At 36.4% G+C, this 16,154-nt stretch overlaps 10 protein-coding genes and 1 non-coding gene across 11 annotated transcripts; 7 read left to right on the top strand and 4 right to left on the bottom strand.

The window, feature by feature from the left end:
- Positions 1-222: 222 nt before the first annotated feature.
- On the top strand, positions 223-570 carry ACP1 (acyl carrier protein; the record flags this gene model as incomplete). The annotated part of the gene is made up of 1 exon (XM_003958924.1): positions 223-570. One exon carries the CDS (start codon positions 223-225, stop codon positions 568-570), a length of 348 nt encoding a protein of 115 aa, XP_003958973.1.
- Positions 571-794: 224 nt separating this feature from the next.
- SDS22 (type 1 protein phosphatase-activating protein SDS22) lies at positions 795-1,820 on the top strand (the record flags this gene model as incomplete). The annotated part of the gene is made up of 1 exon (XM_003958923.1): positions 795-1,820. The coding sequence occupies one exon, from the start codon at positions 795-797 to the stop codon at positions 1,818-1,820; it is 1,026 nt and encodes a 341-aa protein (XP_003958972.1).
- Positions 1,821-1,961: 141 nt separating this feature from the next.
- MST1 (threonine--tRNA ligase MST1) lies at positions 1,962-3,311 on the top strand (the record flags this gene model as incomplete). The annotated part of the gene is made up of 1 exon (XM_003958922.1): positions 1,962-3,311. One exon carries the CDS (start codon positions 1,962-1,964, stop codon positions 3,309-3,311), a length of 1,350 nt encoding a protein of 449 aa, XP_003958971.1.
- A 146-nt stretch (positions 3,312-3,457) lies between these two features.
- MIA40 (Mia40p) lies at positions 3,458-5,176 on the bottom strand (the record flags this gene model as incomplete). The annotated part of the gene is made up of 1 exon (XM_003958921.1): positions 3,458-5,176. The coding sequence occupies one exon, from the start codon at positions 5,174-5,176 to the stop codon at positions 3,458-3,460; it is 1,719 nt and encodes a 572-aa protein (XP_003958970.1).
- A 231-nt stretch (positions 5,177-5,407) lies between these two features.
- On the top strand, positions 5,408-6,016 carry YKT6 (palmitoyltransferase YKT6; the record flags this gene model as incomplete). Its single annotated transcript, XM_003958920.1, has 1 exon — positions 5,408-6,016. The coding sequence occupies one exon, from the start codon at positions 5,408-5,410 to the stop codon at positions 6,014-6,016; it is 609 nt and encodes a 202-aa protein (XP_003958969.1).
- Positions 6,017-6,165: 149 nt separating this feature from the next.
- Positions 6,166-6,239, bottom strand: KAFR0Itrna3N. The gene has a single exon. It is a non-coding gene; the product is annotated as a tRNA-Asn (tRNA).
- A 1,458-nt stretch (positions 6,240-7,697) lies between these two features.
- CYB2 (L-lactate dehydrogenase (cytochrome)) lies at positions 7,698-9,458 on the top strand (the record flags this gene model as incomplete). The annotated part of the gene is made up of 1 exon (XM_003958919.1): positions 7,698-9,458. One exon carries the CDS (start codon positions 7,698-7,700, stop codon positions 9,456-9,458), a length of 1,761 nt encoding a protein of 586 aa, XP_003958968.1.
- A 41-nt stretch (positions 9,459-9,499) lies between these two features.
- SPC2 (signal peptidase complex subunit SPC2) lies at positions 9,500-10,015 on the bottom strand (the record flags this gene model as incomplete). The annotated part of the gene is made up of 1 exon (XM_003958918.1): positions 9,500-10,015. The coding sequence occupies one exon, from the start codon at positions 10,013-10,015 to the stop codon at positions 9,500-9,502; it is 516 nt and encodes a 171-aa protein (XP_003958967.1).
- Positions 10,016-10,428: 413 nt separating this feature from the next.
- KAFR0I00500 (uncharacterized protein) lies at positions 10,429-12,012 on the top strand (the record flags this gene model as incomplete). Its single annotated transcript, XM_003958917.1, has 1 exon — positions 10,429-12,012. One exon carries the CDS (start codon positions 10,429-10,431, stop codon positions 12,010-12,012), a length of 1,584 nt encoding a protein of 527 aa, XP_003958966.1.
- A 414-nt stretch (positions 12,013-12,426) lies between these two features.
- IMD4 (IMP dehydrogenase IMD4) lies at positions 12,427-14,273 on the top strand (the record flags this gene model as incomplete). The annotated part of the gene is made up of 2 exons (XM_003958916.1): positions 12,427-12,886; positions 13,159-14,273. The coding sequence occupies 2 exons, from the start codon at positions 12,427-12,429 to the stop codon at positions 14,271-14,273; spliced, it is 1,575 nt and encodes a 524-aa protein (XP_003958965.1).
- A 150-nt stretch (positions 14,274-14,423) lies between these two features.
- Positions 14,424-16,085, bottom strand: CMP2 (calcineurin catalytic subunit A; the record flags this gene model as incomplete). Its single annotated transcript, XM_003958915.1, has 1 exon — positions 14,424-16,085. The coding sequence occupies one exon, from the start codon at positions 16,083-16,085 to the stop codon at positions 14,424-14,426; it is 1,662 nt and encodes a 553-aa protein (XP_003958964.1).
- Between the last annotated feature and the right edge of the window lie 69 nt (positions 16,086-16,154).

Here is a 16,154-nt window from a genome sequence, read left to right as displayed (position 1 = left end):
AGCGAGCACAACGCCACTGATACATTCAGCGATGACGATCCACGCTTTACGAACACTCAGGCCAATGGAGGGTCCGTTGTGTTTGCCAGTTTCATTTCCACCGTCTACATATATATATATATATATCCTGTCGTCCTTTTTTAGAGAGAACGAACAAATTGAAAGAGAAAGCAACACTTCAGGAACACTACAACAACCAAAGCAGCTAGACATACTCACACGATGTTCAGATCATTACTACGTGCAAACGTTGCCAGATCAGCTATGATCTCTCAGGGTCCCGTTCGTTTCTACTCACCAAGCAATCTGTCTAAAACTGCCATTTCTAGCCGAGTCATTGATGTTATCAAGTCATTCAACAAGACAGACGCCAGCAGCAGCAACCCAACAGAAATCACCATGGAATCCAGTTTCAAGAAGGACCTAGGGCTAGATTCCCTCGACACAGTGGAGTTGATTGTTGCGATGGAAGAAGAGTTCAGTATCGAAATCCCTGACAAGGTCGCCGATGAGTTGACCAGCGTAGCCCAAACAGTCGATTACATTAAAGACCATACGGACGCTAGCTGAACACCCTCCCCAGTACAACACACTCAACTATGTAAATATGTACCACATTTTCTTATATAAATATGCTTTAAAAGCCTATAAAAGCGTCAAAATCGCATGTATTACCCGACTACGATTAGGGTTGTAAGTGAAACCCTATAAAGTTTGATTTTAGTCAATTGGGAAGCTCTTTAAGATATATTGCTCATGAGACGTGTAAAGGGGGTGACAACTAGACTCAAACAATGACCGAAAATACTAGTAATGAATTGAAGATTGAAGAATTGAATATCGACTCTTCGAACAATATGGCTGTGGTTCCTGATACACATTTGGAGTACATTTCTGCTGATTCAGAATTGACTGAAGATTTGGACGATGACACAGAAACAATCGATTTGATTCATTTGAAAGTTCATTCTTTGGAAGATCTGAACCTGTACAGGTTCAAAAAACTTTCTCAACTGTGTCTAAGACAGAATTTGATTGAAAGTATCGGGGAGGTTGAAGTGTTACCAGTGGAAACGATGACAGATATAGATTTTTACGATAATAGAATTACACATATCTCTAGAAATTTGAACAAATTGATAAATTTGGTCAATTTAGATCTATCTTTCAATAATATCAAGCATATCAAGAATATTGATCAATTGACTAAATTGGAGAATTTATATTTTGTGCAAAATAAGATTTCAAAAGTAGAAAATCTCTCGACCTTAACGAATTTAAAGAGTCTCGAACTAGGTGGTAATAAAATCCAGGAAATTGAACCTGATTCCTTTCAAGGTTTATCAAAATTGGAAGAAATTTGGCTCGGTAAGAATGCCATTCCAAGATTGATCCATTTAAATCATCTTAAATCTTTGAAAATTTTATCTATTCAAGGTAACAAATTGAAAAAGATTGAAAACCTCGAGGAATTAGAAAATTTGGAAGAATTGTACCTTTCAAATAACTTCATAACAAAGATTGAAAATTTGGATAAAAATTTGAAACTAAATACTCTAGATATTACTTCCAATAAGATCACAAAATTGGAAAATTTGAAACACTTAACGAATTTAACTGATATATGGGCATCCTTCAATAAAATTGATCAATCTTTCGAGTCCATTGGAGAAGAAATAGGTCATTTACCAAACTTGGAAACCATTTATTTGGAGGGAAACCCAATTCAACTAAATAATGAAACAAGCTATAGAAGGAAATTGATATTGAACTTGGGACCATCACTAGAGAAGATAGATGCAACCCTCACACGTAACTGAAGTTTATCCAGTGGCATTTTCTCATATACTCACTATATAAATTAGAATAAAATGTCTGTAAAGGAAAGATATCAAAAATTTTTTTTAGCCTCGAGGAAGAAGGATCTCTCGAATGAAAGAACTATAACCACCTAACATGATATGAACGTTTTCAGAACTAATAAGATAGTATATGCCAACCTCTATAGGTACTCCACTGCCAGTAAGTTGCAATCGAAGCCTATAATTTCTAATGAAGTTTCAGCAAGGCAAAAGCTTTACATTACGGATCCCTTATCCCCAGGATCTATCTTCTTTTTACCGAATGGGACTAAGATATTCAATAAGTTGATTACTTTCATGAAATTACAGCAAAGGAGAATGGATTTTAAAGAAGTCATAACACCTTTGATCTTTAAGAAGTCTTTATGGGAAAAATCAGGCCATTGGGACAATTACGAAAATAATATGTTCAAAGTAGATGTGGTAGACTCTACAAAAGAGATATATGGTCTGAAGCCAATGAATTGTCCCGGACATTGCATCATATATAACAAATTTGATCATTCCTACAACGAATTACCGATAAGGTACAGCGATTTCTCTCCGTTGCATAGAAATGAAGCATCAGGGGCCCTGTCCGGGCTCACAAGGGTGAGAAAGTTTCATCAGGATGATGGACATATCTTTTGTGCACCTGAACAAGTAAAATCAGAGATCTCCAAGTGTTTGAAATTGATTGATCTTTGTTACGGCAAAATTTTCAAGTTTGGTAATAATTCTAATGCTGCTCCCTACACAATTAGCTTATCTACTAGACCAAAAGATCATTTTATTGGTAATATTGAAACATGGAATTATGCTGAACAGATTTTAAAAGATGTTCTTGAGGCTTCTGGTAAACCGTGGGACTTAAACGAAGGCGATGGTGCATTCTACGGGCCAAAACTAGATATTATGGTTAAAGATCATACAGGCAAGAAGCATCAAGTGGCAACAATTCAATTAGATTTCCAATTGCCTGAGCGCTTTAATTTGAGGTACAAAGACAGAAATAATACGCTACAGACTCCTATTATGATACACAGGGCAGTTTTCGGTTCTCTGGAAAGGTTCATGTCGTTGCTGATTGATCACTACAATGGTAAGTGGCCCTTTTGGTTGAACCCTTTTCAAGCAATGATATTACCCATAAATACAGACAATGCCTTGCAAGTTGATACCTGTAAACAATTACATCGGAGATTACGTGGAAATAATGAAGATAACGAGGTCCCAGTGACACCAAATAGCTTTCAATTTGATGTAGACATTGACGAAAGATCGGAACCTTTAGGCTACAGAATTAAAGATGCCATAACAAGAGATTATTCCTTTTTGATTATCATTGGTGAAAATGAAGTGAAAAATGGCAAGTGCAGCGTTAGGACAAGAGATGATAGAACTTTGAATTACTTAACAGCTGATGAAATATTTGAGACGTTTTCTAACCTTGAAAAAAATTATAAATAGTTTATATTAACAATCTTGTATATAATAACACATTTTTAAGAATAATAAACAGATATTTTGGATATCTATTTCATGAACATGCTCATGCACAAGTGATTTTTTTATCTATCAGTAGTCTCTAAATTACAAAATTTTTATTAATAAAATTATTTTGCAACTTCAAGCTTGCTTTCTAGCTGTTCAGCGTAATATTCAGGATATTTTTTGAAACAGTTTTGCATATTCTGGAATCTTTCAATACAATCAATGCCCTTAGGATCCTTTTCTGAATAAACAAAGCAGGAAAAAGCTATCTTGAATTCTTCTCCACATGGACCATGCGACATTCCACCTAAACAGGGGCAATCCCAATTGATTTCTCCCGTATCTGGATTATAAGCATCTTCTTTACTTGCTTCCTCATCTTTAATCGCCATATCGACACGTCCTGCTAAAAAGGCCTCGACGTTCTCATCAGCATCTGGAGCTTGTTGATTATCTGAAGTATCAGATTTGGTCTCTTTCACATTACGTTCCTTGATAGTAGAATCTGATCCAACTGCAATCGGTGCAAGGGCAGAGTCATTAATAGAAGATGTTTTTTTAGTATCTTCCCGAACCGCAGCATCAGCATTCCCATTTAACTTCTTGGGAACCAATTCCGTCTTAGAACTGAGATCAGGCTCTATTAAGCTTGTAGAGTGTTGCCCTGTAATATCCTGCAATGACGACGATTCACTTGGCTCTGTGGTGAACTCATTACTTTTTGTCTTTGGGTTTCTTTCAAGTTCTAAGTTTGCCTTCAACCCATTGACCTTCTCCTTTGTGGTGGGAATACCAATTGATATAGTTTCCTCTTTCACCGGTAAGGACACATTATCCTCTGAACCATGAAGCAATGTAGCTTCTTCTTTTTCGTTAGCATTATGACTAACGTTGATAGCAGAATCTAAACTTGAATTATACTTTGGAATGTCTTGTAACCTAGTTTCAACTGTGCTCATATCCGACATAATCGACTCACGAGGACTTAAAATACTCAAATCACCAGGTATAACAAGATCGTCATAAGATATTTCATGCTTTTCCATAAGTTTTTTCACTGTTTTCGTCCCGTTATCGATGGTCTCCTTTGATTTTTCAATTGCACGGTCTTTTATTATAGGAGTTTCTGAATCTTTCGTTGTGGAAGTAGGATGAGGGTCATTATTACTAAAATCAGTTGAGGTTTCTGCCTCTCGATCTGTAGGAATACTATCCACAGAGTCTGAATGCACTTGAATTTCCCCCTTTATTCCTGATATACCATGATTTGGATCAGGATCCAACGTCTCATTTACTGAACCCAAAGTATCACCATCCAATGGCTGGATCTTGTATGCAGATTCTATTTCATTTAATATGTCGTGATTTGTAACAATTGTATCATCAATAGCTGAAACTTCTCCAATATCTGTAGGAATTGGAGCCAAATCACTTTCCATGGAATTAACTGCCTCTAGTATAGTTAGAGGCACATCTTGGTAATTCTGTGCTACTGACCTGAGCTTTTCCTCCGTATCTACAGTGCATTCCTCTATCGATGTATCAGGCCCTGCCATGTGGGCAGTGCCATGGATTTGGATCTTATCTTTCAGCTTAGAATCAATAATTTTATTACTATCAGTTGTCCTTCCAGGATAAACATAAAAAACAGCAGCAGACATAGTCAGTAGACTCATAGCCAGGCCCATTAGCCGTTGGCCATCAATACGACTTGATCTGGGACCAGAATTTTCCGACGAATAGTACCTTGTATTGAGAGACAGAACCGTTTGTTTTCGTGAAATTTTGAGGTGATTTGATATTAATCCACTTCGCCTCAGCAGATGTCTGTAATTCGACATAGTTTCATATGCACAATTCACTGAATACGGTATAGCTAGAATGATAATAGCACCAACTAAACATGTATTGGCAAATCCATCTATTGAGTCGTTAGGAGCGACCCGGCTTGAATTCCACTATTTAATTTTTCAATATCATATTCGGGCTATGTGGGAATTTTTAAATTTTAGTGAACTGTTGATAATGTGGACACATTTGATCCAATAAAGACGGCAGAATCAGGCGGGATAATGAAGATATATTACATCGGTATATTCCGTAACGATGGGGATGGGAAAGCCCTTGAATTGACTGAAGTGAAGGACTTGTCACAATTCAGCTTCTTTCAAAGAAGTAGTGTTGGTGAATTCATGACATTCTTCTCAGCCACAGTGGCAGGTAGAACGTCATCTGGCCAAAGGCAAAGTATAGAGGAAGGAGAGAACTATATTGCACATGTGTATGCCAGGTCCGAAGGGCTCTGTTCCGTTCTAGTCACTGACAAAGAATATCCAGTTAGACCAGCATACACTCTATTAAACAAAATATCTGATGAATATTTGGTGGCACACCCACCAGCTACTTGGGAGAAAGTTGAGGCCACAAATGATTCTTTAAAGATGAAGGAACTGGAGTCATACATCATTAAATACCAAGATCCATCACAGGCTGATGCAATCATGAAAGTTCAACAAGAACTTGATGAGACAAAGATTGTTTTGCATAAGACTATAGAGAATGTTCTACAAAGGGGTGAAAAATTAGATAATTTGGTGGACAAATCTGAATCACTAACTGCAAGTTCCAAAATGTTCTATAAGCAAGCAAAGAAGTCAAATTCTTGTTGTATCATTATGTGATGAGGGTGATACACCTAATCGCTTAAATGATAGTTTATATATGGAAATAATAATACTAATAATAATAGAAAAACAGTTTATAAAGGCATATTATCTGTTTGATAGATACTCAACATATCATGGAACGGTTTTGAAGTAAAAAAATATTTCGACCCCAGTGAGGATTGAACTCACGATCTTGCGATTAACAGTCGCACGCCTTAACCAGCTTGGCCATGGAGTCTTAAGTTTTCGATTTTTCGAAAATTTAACTTAATACCGATTCGATTCAATCGTTAAAATTCTCTATTGTCATTATCTGGTCGCCTTGCCACTGAATTATGTCTTCCTTCATCAGAGAGGTGTCTCTTTTGTTCGACAAACCACTGAATGGAAACAGGTGGCCACAGCTTTTCGTTCAAGCAGATGAATTACATATGTATCTGCTGGAAATGGCATTATACTGACATTTTAATGTTCTGATAGTTAGAATGACAAATTTAGAATGTTCTAGAAGAATTCAATTACATAAAAATGAGGCAATATGAGAAACAGTAAATTTATCGGTAGTTAACATTACATAATAATATGGTAATATGATAAATCGATGAACTTATCAGCAGTAAATATTAGAGAATATTACAAATATGATTATAGAACATGGAGACATGTTACAAAGCAAAATATGTTGGAAATTGTATAAATACTCAGTTGAACACTGAAGTTTGATCAAAGTTTGTCACACTGCATATTATTTATTGTATATTTTATTGTATAGAAAACCAGTGCATTATTTGGTATAATCACTGATTAATAAGAATTACTTTAATTATTTGACTGACATCCACATCATGAACAATATTAACGAAAATAATATAAAGGGAGCATCCTCTGATCGTCCTTCACGTCAGTATCACTAATCCTAATGATATATAAGAAGCCTCAACATTCTCGTGTAGATTAGACTGTCTACATATACTTGAACCTGTTCAAGAGAGGAAAGTAAACGGAATTCCCCCATTATATCATTGCCTGTAGTAAAAAGTCTCGTATAAAAGATCTTGTCATTAACTGACTCGTGTGGTTTCCACCTGGATCAGTTGATTTAAAGCAAGTTAGCTTCTCAATGACACACTCTCCCCTATTGTAGCGTATTGAGTCTTGAAGAAATTATCTTGCTAAAAATCTTTTCTGTTTATTCGTTATACATGAATTTATCATTTTGTTTCTACACCAAATATTATTCAATAAATAATTGAGCAAGCAAAAAAGTAAATTAAAAACGTGGAAAATTCATTCCAGTAGCCAATAAACTGCTACATCCCCACTTCCACGAATCACACGCAAGATACTAGCTATAAGCAATGTTTATTTGTTTACTTGATTTTGATTTATCCGTCATCTGTCATCGAGTATAGAAAAATATCGTTGGCGATTTAGTAAGGACCAATGCTGAAACGTGGAATGTACAGAATCCCACGTATTTCTTGGCTTGAATATCCATATAATACTGAAAATACTCAGAAAGGACATGTTTTTAATCACTTCTAGCCACTTTAACATACCAAAAGGATACCTTTCCATTACGCCGAACAGACAAGTCACAGTGTCACTACAGGTAGAAAGCATATAAATAGATCACTCCAAGTAGGCAAACATCTGAATGATAATGAAGTAAGTACTGTTATCGGATCCGCCTATCATGTTTAATTCAAGGTATGTTTTTCAGTTGAGCAGACTCACATTAAGAAAACGCCCATTTGATGGTATAAGTGTTCGAAGGATGAGCACAAGGCATTTTGTGTCAAATAGCAAGATACCGAGGTTTCAAACGAGAAATTTACTCTTTTACACAACTTTGACAGCAGCATCACTCTCATCTTTCTATCTGTATTCTGACATAGATGGCCCTTGCACAATTTCTAATGAAGCGATAACGACTAGGCTAATATTACCTGAAGAAGTCGCTAAGCACAAGACTCCCGATGACTGTTGGGTAGTTATTAATGGTTATGTCTATGATATTACCAGTTTTATCATGTCACACCCTGGTGGTCCTGACGTCTTGGAAACAAATGCAGGAAAGGACGTTACTGCCATATTTGTACCATTGCATGCCCCAGGTGTATTAGAAAAATATTTACCCAGAGAGCTGAAATTAGGTAAACTACAGGGATCAATGCCCGAAGAACTTGTGTGTCCACCTTATGCTCCAGGTGAAACAAAAGAAGACATTATGAGAAAAGAAAATCTAAGGGCAAATTTACCACCACTAGAATCAATATTAAATCTATATGATTTTGAAAGATTGGCATCTTTAATTCTATCAAATCAAGCTTGGGCTTATTATTCATCTGCTGCAGATGATGAAATTACTTTAAGAGAAAATCATTTGGCATATCACAGACTGTTTTTCAAACCGAGGGTCCTGGTTGATGTGTCCAATATTGATCTAAAAACTGAGATGCTAGGTGAACCTACTGAGGTCCCATTTTATGTTACAGCCACTGCATTATGTAAATTAGGTAACCCTAATGAAGGGGAAAAGGATATTGCAAGAGGTTGTGGGTTAGCACATAAGCTGGTACCGCAAATGCTCTCAACACTGGCATCATGTTCACCTGATGAAGTAGCAGAAGCCAAGGTTAAATCGGAGCAACTTCAGTGGTATCAATTATACATCAACTCAGATAGAAAAATAACTAGGAATCTTGTCAAACATGTGGAAGAACTTGGATACAAGGCAATCTTTGTTACTGTCGATGCCCCATTAATGGGATCCAGAGAAAAAGACCTTAAGATTAAATTCTCCACTACCAAACAAGGACCTAAAATAATGAAGGAGACAGAAAAACTAGAAGACACTGAGAAGGTCACACATGGGGCATCACAAGCATTATCAGAATTTATTGATCCCTCAATAACATGGAAAGATATCAAGGAATTACAGAAAATCACAAAACTTCCGATTGTTATCAAAGGTATTCAAAGGAGAGAAGATGTTATAAAAGCGGCGGAAGTAGGTTGTAGTGGTGTTGTCCTTTCAAATCATGGCGGTCGACAATTAGATTTTTCAAGGGCACCTATTGAGGTACTTGCTGAAACAATGCCTGAATTAAAAAAAAGAGGACTGGATCAGCATTTTGACGTCTTTATCGACGGAGGAATACGTCGTGGAACTGATATAATAAAGGCATTGTGTTTAGGAGCCAAGGGTGTTGGTCTTGGGAGACCATTTCTCTATGCCAACTCTTGCTATGGTAAGGAAGGTGTCGCAAAGGCAATCGAGCTTCTAACCAAAGAAATGGAAACCTCAATGAAATTACTTGGCGCTCAATCCGTCAAAGACCTTAACGAGAGTTTCTTAGACCTTTCCGCGCTTCATCAAAAGAGTGTCAATGTTCCTATTGATTCCTTATATAATGACGTTTATAAAGCACCTACTACGATCGAAGTTGAATAAATTTGTACATAGCATATATAGTAGGCAATAAAAAACTATTTTCATTCATTTTTTTTAGCATCCAACGTTTGCAATTGTGTATTAATCCATTCATAGAATAAATTTGTCTGTAAGAAACCTGGTTCATTGAAAACTTTATTAATTTCCAGTTTCACATTGAGACTTTTGCCTTTAGAATTAGATAGAACAAAGTTATAAAAGGGCTCTGCTTCAACGTAAGAGGTTTTAACACTAATTTTCTCCCCAGTCTTTGTATTAGTCCCTTCGTAAACGGTAGATTTCTCTACATATTTCTTGAAATACCAGAAGATGATGGATAATATAAAATAAAAGGAAACTAAAGCTGTTTGGTATGGAATGACTTCATTGTGTCCAAATTTTTTGTCCAGGATGAAACTTGTAGCGGCCACAATGGCAATTGAATAACCAATGATTAATTTTTGATCAATTAATCTAAACGTTTGTTTATAATCCAATCTTCCAAAAATGTCAGGCAAGCTTTCGTCTAAACTTAGTGCTACCTCTGAAATAGAGTACACATTGATTGGTTTACTCATTTGGATGTTCAATCGAGAGTGTGTGCTTCTTCTGTAAGTTTGGACTAGTAAGCTCTCACCACCATTTTATGTGGTAAAATATTCCCATACAACAGAGTTTTGGTGAACGCTGAAGAATATGTGGTGAATGGGTTTTAGTTCTAGAACTGCCTCAATTGGACTAAACAACTTGTGGTTATAAGGATTTCAGTCAATGCACCTTTCGGCAGATTATGACGATTTACCAGAGATATGTAACAGTGTCTTCTACTGCGTCTTTCGTTATGCTTTGCAGCAAGTGAGATCTTCGCGAGATGCTCAATTAAGAATTAAACTTATTATAGACTTTTCCAATGAAGATCAGAGGAAATAGACGTGATATTGCAAGTTTCTGGGGGGGTATAACTCGGTTGAACGAGGGATAATAGCTTACTATGAACTCAAGGTTCGGTAGAATATCAAAATACAAGAATGTTTTCAGTCAAATAGGTTCGAAGAAAACACATTACGATAATGTGAAAATTACGAACAGTGTATGGGATACAAATGTAATTAAAGCGAATGGTATGTTTCTTTCCATTATTTGGAATTCATTTGGCTCGTTTGCCGTCCTTCCAATATCTGAATCTGGTAAATGCCCAGATGTAATGCCATTATTTACCGGTCACAAAGGGAACGTATTGGATATTGATTTTGACCCATTCGATGATTATAAGATTAGTTCCTGCTCAGAGGATAAAAGTATAGCCATATGGCAGATTCCAAAGGATTATTCAATACGTTCTAAGAGGTTCAAATTTAAGGGCATCCAACCTACTGCCAGACTAACCGGCCATGAGAAAAAAGTAGGTCATGTACTTTATAACCCAGTCATTCAAGATCTACTGGCTTCATCCTCCTTCGATCAAACTGTCAAAATTTGGGATATCTCGACTGGAGAGACACTTCACACACTGCAACATGACGAAGTGGTACTATCACTCAGTTTCTCGTATGACGGGAACTATTTAGCTACACTTTCCCGTAATCGTATTTTGAGAGTTTGGGACATCCGTAATGGAACAGTAATCAGTCAAGGTGAAGCCCACGAAGGGGTGAAGAGCCAAAGGGTGATATGGTTGGGTAATTCTAATAGACTGGCCACCACCGGATTCTCTAATTTAAGTTACCGTCAAATTGGTATTTGGAACGCATTCAACATCGAAGATGGTCCAATTAAGAAATTTTATAGCATTGATCAATCATCAGGAATATTGATGCCCTTCTATGACAATGGGAACAAGATTCTATATGTGGTGGGGAAAGGTGACGGAAGCATTAGATATTATGAGTTTCAAAATGATGAATTATTCTTACTCTCAGAGATCTATTTCATTGAATCACAGAGAGGCTTTGCTGTTTCACCCAAAAGTCATGTAAATGTTAAAGAAAATGAAATTCTGAAGGGGTATAAGACCGTTCTAGATAAGGCTATCGAACCTATTTCATTTTATGTACCGAGATGGTCAAAGGAGTTCCAGTACGACATCTACCCCGACTGTCCCTTTACTAAGAAGCCCGCATTGACCGTAGCTGAATGGCGAATGGGGAAGACTGTGGAAGGTCCCATTCTTTTCAGTATGAAATCTCTTTATGACGATTCTGAGCCATCCTTGTATCCTGCCAGGAAAGAAACTGAGAATAAAGCAAAGATTCTCAAAGACCCCACTACAAGCGCAGCCATAAATCAAGTTCAAGAGTCCAAAGATGTTAGAAAAGAGTCAACGACGGAAACGGAAGCGGAACCTTCACCGCAACCGACCAGTATTACTAACCTTACAAAAACATCCCCTAGTTCCAAAAATACACTACTACAAGATATCAAACGCGAACTGGCAGAAATACCCTCACTGATCTGCAGACTGGACGACAGTATAGCGAAACTCAGGGACCTGAATCTGTCTGAAAAACACCAAGCTACTCTCATAACAAGACTGGATCGCAGCATAGACCAATACGTCTCCAAGAACACCCGGTGAAAGACCCTCCGAACTAACAGGACAATTCGTGTATAATCTATATAACACACTGTATCACTAAAACGGCTTCGATAAACCCAATACCTAATAATATTCTTCTTGATCTCTTCAATTCTAAATTCCCTACGTCGTTTTCTTCGACGTTTTGTTTCTTTTTATTTGTAAGAAAATTTTTCAAATTTGAAAAATTTTCATCGCGATGCCCTTCTACATGGAAAATGTATAAATATCTGATGGAAATCATCTAGTTTTTTAATATTAATAAAATTCAATTTGAATCTGGACTTGTCATTGTTCAAATTCTTGGGCTTGAATTTTTTTTCATAAAAATGGCAACTATTACTTATTCTGCTCTATCTACTCAGATAAACATATATTCTTTCAATAGCATTAAATTTTTAACCCCATAGAATAATGACCGCTGCTAAGAGAGATTACCGTACTGCTTTAGAGTACCTAGAAACTTTCGAAAAGAAAGATGGTTTATCTGTCGCTGAATTAATGGATTCCACCATCAGAGGTGGTTTGACTTACAACGATTTCTTAGTCTTACCAGGTTTCGTCAACTTCCCATCTTCCGAAGTTGATTTAACCACTAAATTAACTAAGAAGATCTCTTTAAACACTCCATTCGTTTCTTCTCCTATGGACACTGTTACTGAATCTGAAATGGCTATCCATATGGCTTTATTAGGTGGTATCGGTATCATCCATCATAACTGTACTCCAGAAGCTCAAGCTGCAATGGTTAAGAGAGTTAAAACCTATGAAAACGGTTTCATTAACTCTCCAGTCGTCATTTCTCCAGAAACTACTGTCGCTGAAGTTAAAGCTATGAAGGAACAACACGGTTTCTCCGGTTTCCCAGTTACTGGTATGTCCATTTTTTTATTTATTACTAACTTTTATCTTCGAATTATAATAGAAAATATTTTCCATATCTCTACGTTACAATAATATGATGATTGACTTAATTTAATAACTTTCGTTCTACTGAGTTCGATCAAACGATCGTGTAGACAACTTTTCTTTCTGAGCTTACTTAAAGGATATGAAATACTTTTCTTTACTTTAATCTAAAGATAAAAATGACTTTGTTTGACAAGCCTCTTTTTACTAACAACCGTTACTTTATTATTCAATTAGAAGGTGGCAAATTCCCAGGTAAACTTTTAGGTTTAGTCACTTCTCGTGATGTCCAATTTTTGGAAGACGACTCCGTCAAAGTCACTGAAGTCATGACTGCTAATCCAATTACCGCTAAGCACGGTATTACCTTATCTGAAGGTAACAAGATTTTAAAGGACACTAAGAAGGGTAAATTGTTACTTGTTGATGACAAGAACAACTTAGTTTCTATGATTTCAAGAACTGATTTAATGAAAAATCAAAACTACCCATTAGCTTCTAAGTCTGCCTCTACCAAGCAACTTTTATGTGGTGCTTCTATTGGTACTATCGACGCTGACAGGGAAAGATTAGCTTTATTAGTTGAAGCTGGTCTTGATGTTGTCGTCCTAGATTCTTCCCAAGGTAACTCCATTTTCCAAATTAACATGTTGAAATGGGTTAAACAAACTTACCCAAACCTAGAAGTTATTGCTGGTAACGTCGCTACTAGAGAACAGGCCGCTAACTTAATCGTTAACGGTTGTGACGCTTTAAGAATTGGTATGGGTACTGGTTCTATTTGTATCACTCAAGAAGTTATGGCCTGTGGTAGACCACAAGCTACCGCTGTTTACAACGTCTGTAAATTCGCTAAGGAATTCGGTGTTCCATGTATGGCTGATGGTGGTATTCACAACATTGGTCACATCACTAAGGCTTTAGCTTTAGGTGCCTCTACTGTTATGATGGGTGGTCTCTTAGCTGGTACTACTGAATCTCCAGGTGAATTCTTTTTCAGAGATGGAAAGAGATTAAAGGTCTACCGTGGTATGGGTTCCGTTGATGCTATGCAATCCACTGGTAAGAAGGGTAACGCTTCTACTTCTCGTTATTTCTCTGAATCTGATAAACTTTTGGTCGCCCAAGGTGTTTCTGGTGCCGTCGTCGACAAAGGTTCTATCACCAAATTCATTCCATATCTATACAGCGGTCTACAACATTCTTGTCAAGATATTGGTGTTAAGAGCATAACTTCCTTAAGAGAAGATTCCGCTAAGGGTGAAGTCAGATTTGAATTCAGAACTGCTTCTGCTCAATTAGAAGGTGGTGTTCACAACTTACATTCTTACGAAAAACGTTTACACAATTAAATAAATATATTTTAGATATGTTATGTGGTTTTTTGTATTATTTATAAATTTTTAAAAATAGATGCTGTAATTTTCGAAAGTAATTACTATCGTTTCTTTATTGTCTTGTCAGCATAATAAAAAAAGGATATATATATATACAAAGCCTACCTACAGCTTATCCTTCGCTCTATTAAATATATCATTATAATACTGTTTCTTCTCCCTTTCCATTTCTTCCAAAGAAGGAGGTAATTTTTCGTTGGATAAATCTTGCTTCCTTGCTCTTTCAAAAGTAGATAATGTTTCATTTAAGCCTTCCGAACCGTGAGCTAATGCGCCTCGTGGCAAAGTGCCATCGTTCATGCTCTTGAGATATTGCACCTTTTCTCTTTCTTCTCTTAGTACGGAGTACATTCTTGAAACTTTAGCAATTGCCAATATTTTATTCCTTAGAGCTTTCCTCCTATGTTCATCATCAAGTATAGGCACGCCACTACTTTGAGATATTTCAGAAGGTTTATTTTTTGAAGGTGATTCCGAAGTTTTACCCACATTTTCCGTTATTATTGGAGTTTCTTCTTCTAGTTCATCTTCTGTACAAATATTCAAGATTGAAACCAACATTTCAGTAACTTTTTCACCAACAAATGGAAGTGACCAAGTGAAAACATCCATGAAATCTGGTAGCCAGTAGGGATGGGGTGACATATTGAATTGACGAATGTTCATGACATTGTTTTCATATTTTAAAATTGCTGCTTTATTTTTGTAGGTATCCAAATAATTTGGAGCACTGAACAATGTCAATAAACTCGGAAAGCCCAATGTTTTTGTATTTTTATACATTCTATAGCCAGCATCTTGTGCTTCATGAGCTCTAATAATAGAAAGGAGACCAGTCTTTTGTAAAAACTGACATGACGCTTTATATGTGAATGCAAATGAACAACCTCTAACTTGATTTGGTACGAAGAGATCTGTACTTTTATCTGTTGCATCATCATAATTCTCCACGGGATCAGCCCAAACTAAATCACACATCAAACCTCTTGATGGAATTTCTCTGAATCTATTTAATTTGTTGACATCATTCAAAGTTTTCAAATCTGGAGAAATACCACCATGGACACAGAAATATTGATTATTCATTAAAGCAGCCAAAGGCAACGCATTGAATGATTGACAACATGCTTCGTAGATCTGTAGATTGTATTTATGTAAACATTCATTTTTGAAAGTAAAGTAGGACGTTAAGTGTTTACATTCATGATTACCTCTCAATAACCAGAAGTGATCATTGAAGTTTAATTTTAAAGAATATAAGTAAATTAGACATTCAAATGAAAAGGAACCTCTATCGACATAATCACCTAAAAATAAATAAGGTGTTGTTTTTGGATCGCCTCCAACTTCAAATAATTTTAAAAGATCATAATATTGACCGTGGATATCACCGCAGACAGTTACCGGTGCAGGTACATTCAATAGATTTGGCTCCCGTGACAAGAGTTCAGTGGCCATTTGAAGTATCCTAAGAGCCTGTGCTTCTGTAATTCTACCTTCAGATTTGAAATGGTTCCTTAAGAATTCATGGTTGGGTAAGCCAGTATCTGGGCAGAATAATTCTTCATCAGCAGGAAGTTTACTTGATACTGGCTGAACATTTGTTATTACTCTATCGGTGGTTGATACCATTTGACCGTTTTCCAATTCATACTTGGTGAGATCGGTAGTGCCGTTACTAGTTTGGCTAGTTTTCTGTTCAATAACTTTGATAGCAGCATTTATCTTTTCTGTATTGATTTCAGCGTCGGTCTTATGTGAGGACATGATTTAATAGTATCACTAGGGGTAGTTTACAGTGAAAGCAAAATAATAGAAACGATTTGAAAATGTTCT

The sequence above is a fragment of the Kazachstania africana genome, chromosome 9 (assembly GCF_000304475.1).
Source record: "Kazachstania africana CBS 2517 chromosome 9, complete genome".
Classification (NCBI taxonomy): Eukaryota; Fungi; Ascomycota; class Saccharomycetes; order Saccharomycetales; family Saccharomycetaceae; genus Kazachstania; species Kazachstania africana.
The sequence above is the reverse complement of the archived record's forward strand: the minus strand, read 5'-3'. Positions and strand labels throughout refer to the sequence as shown.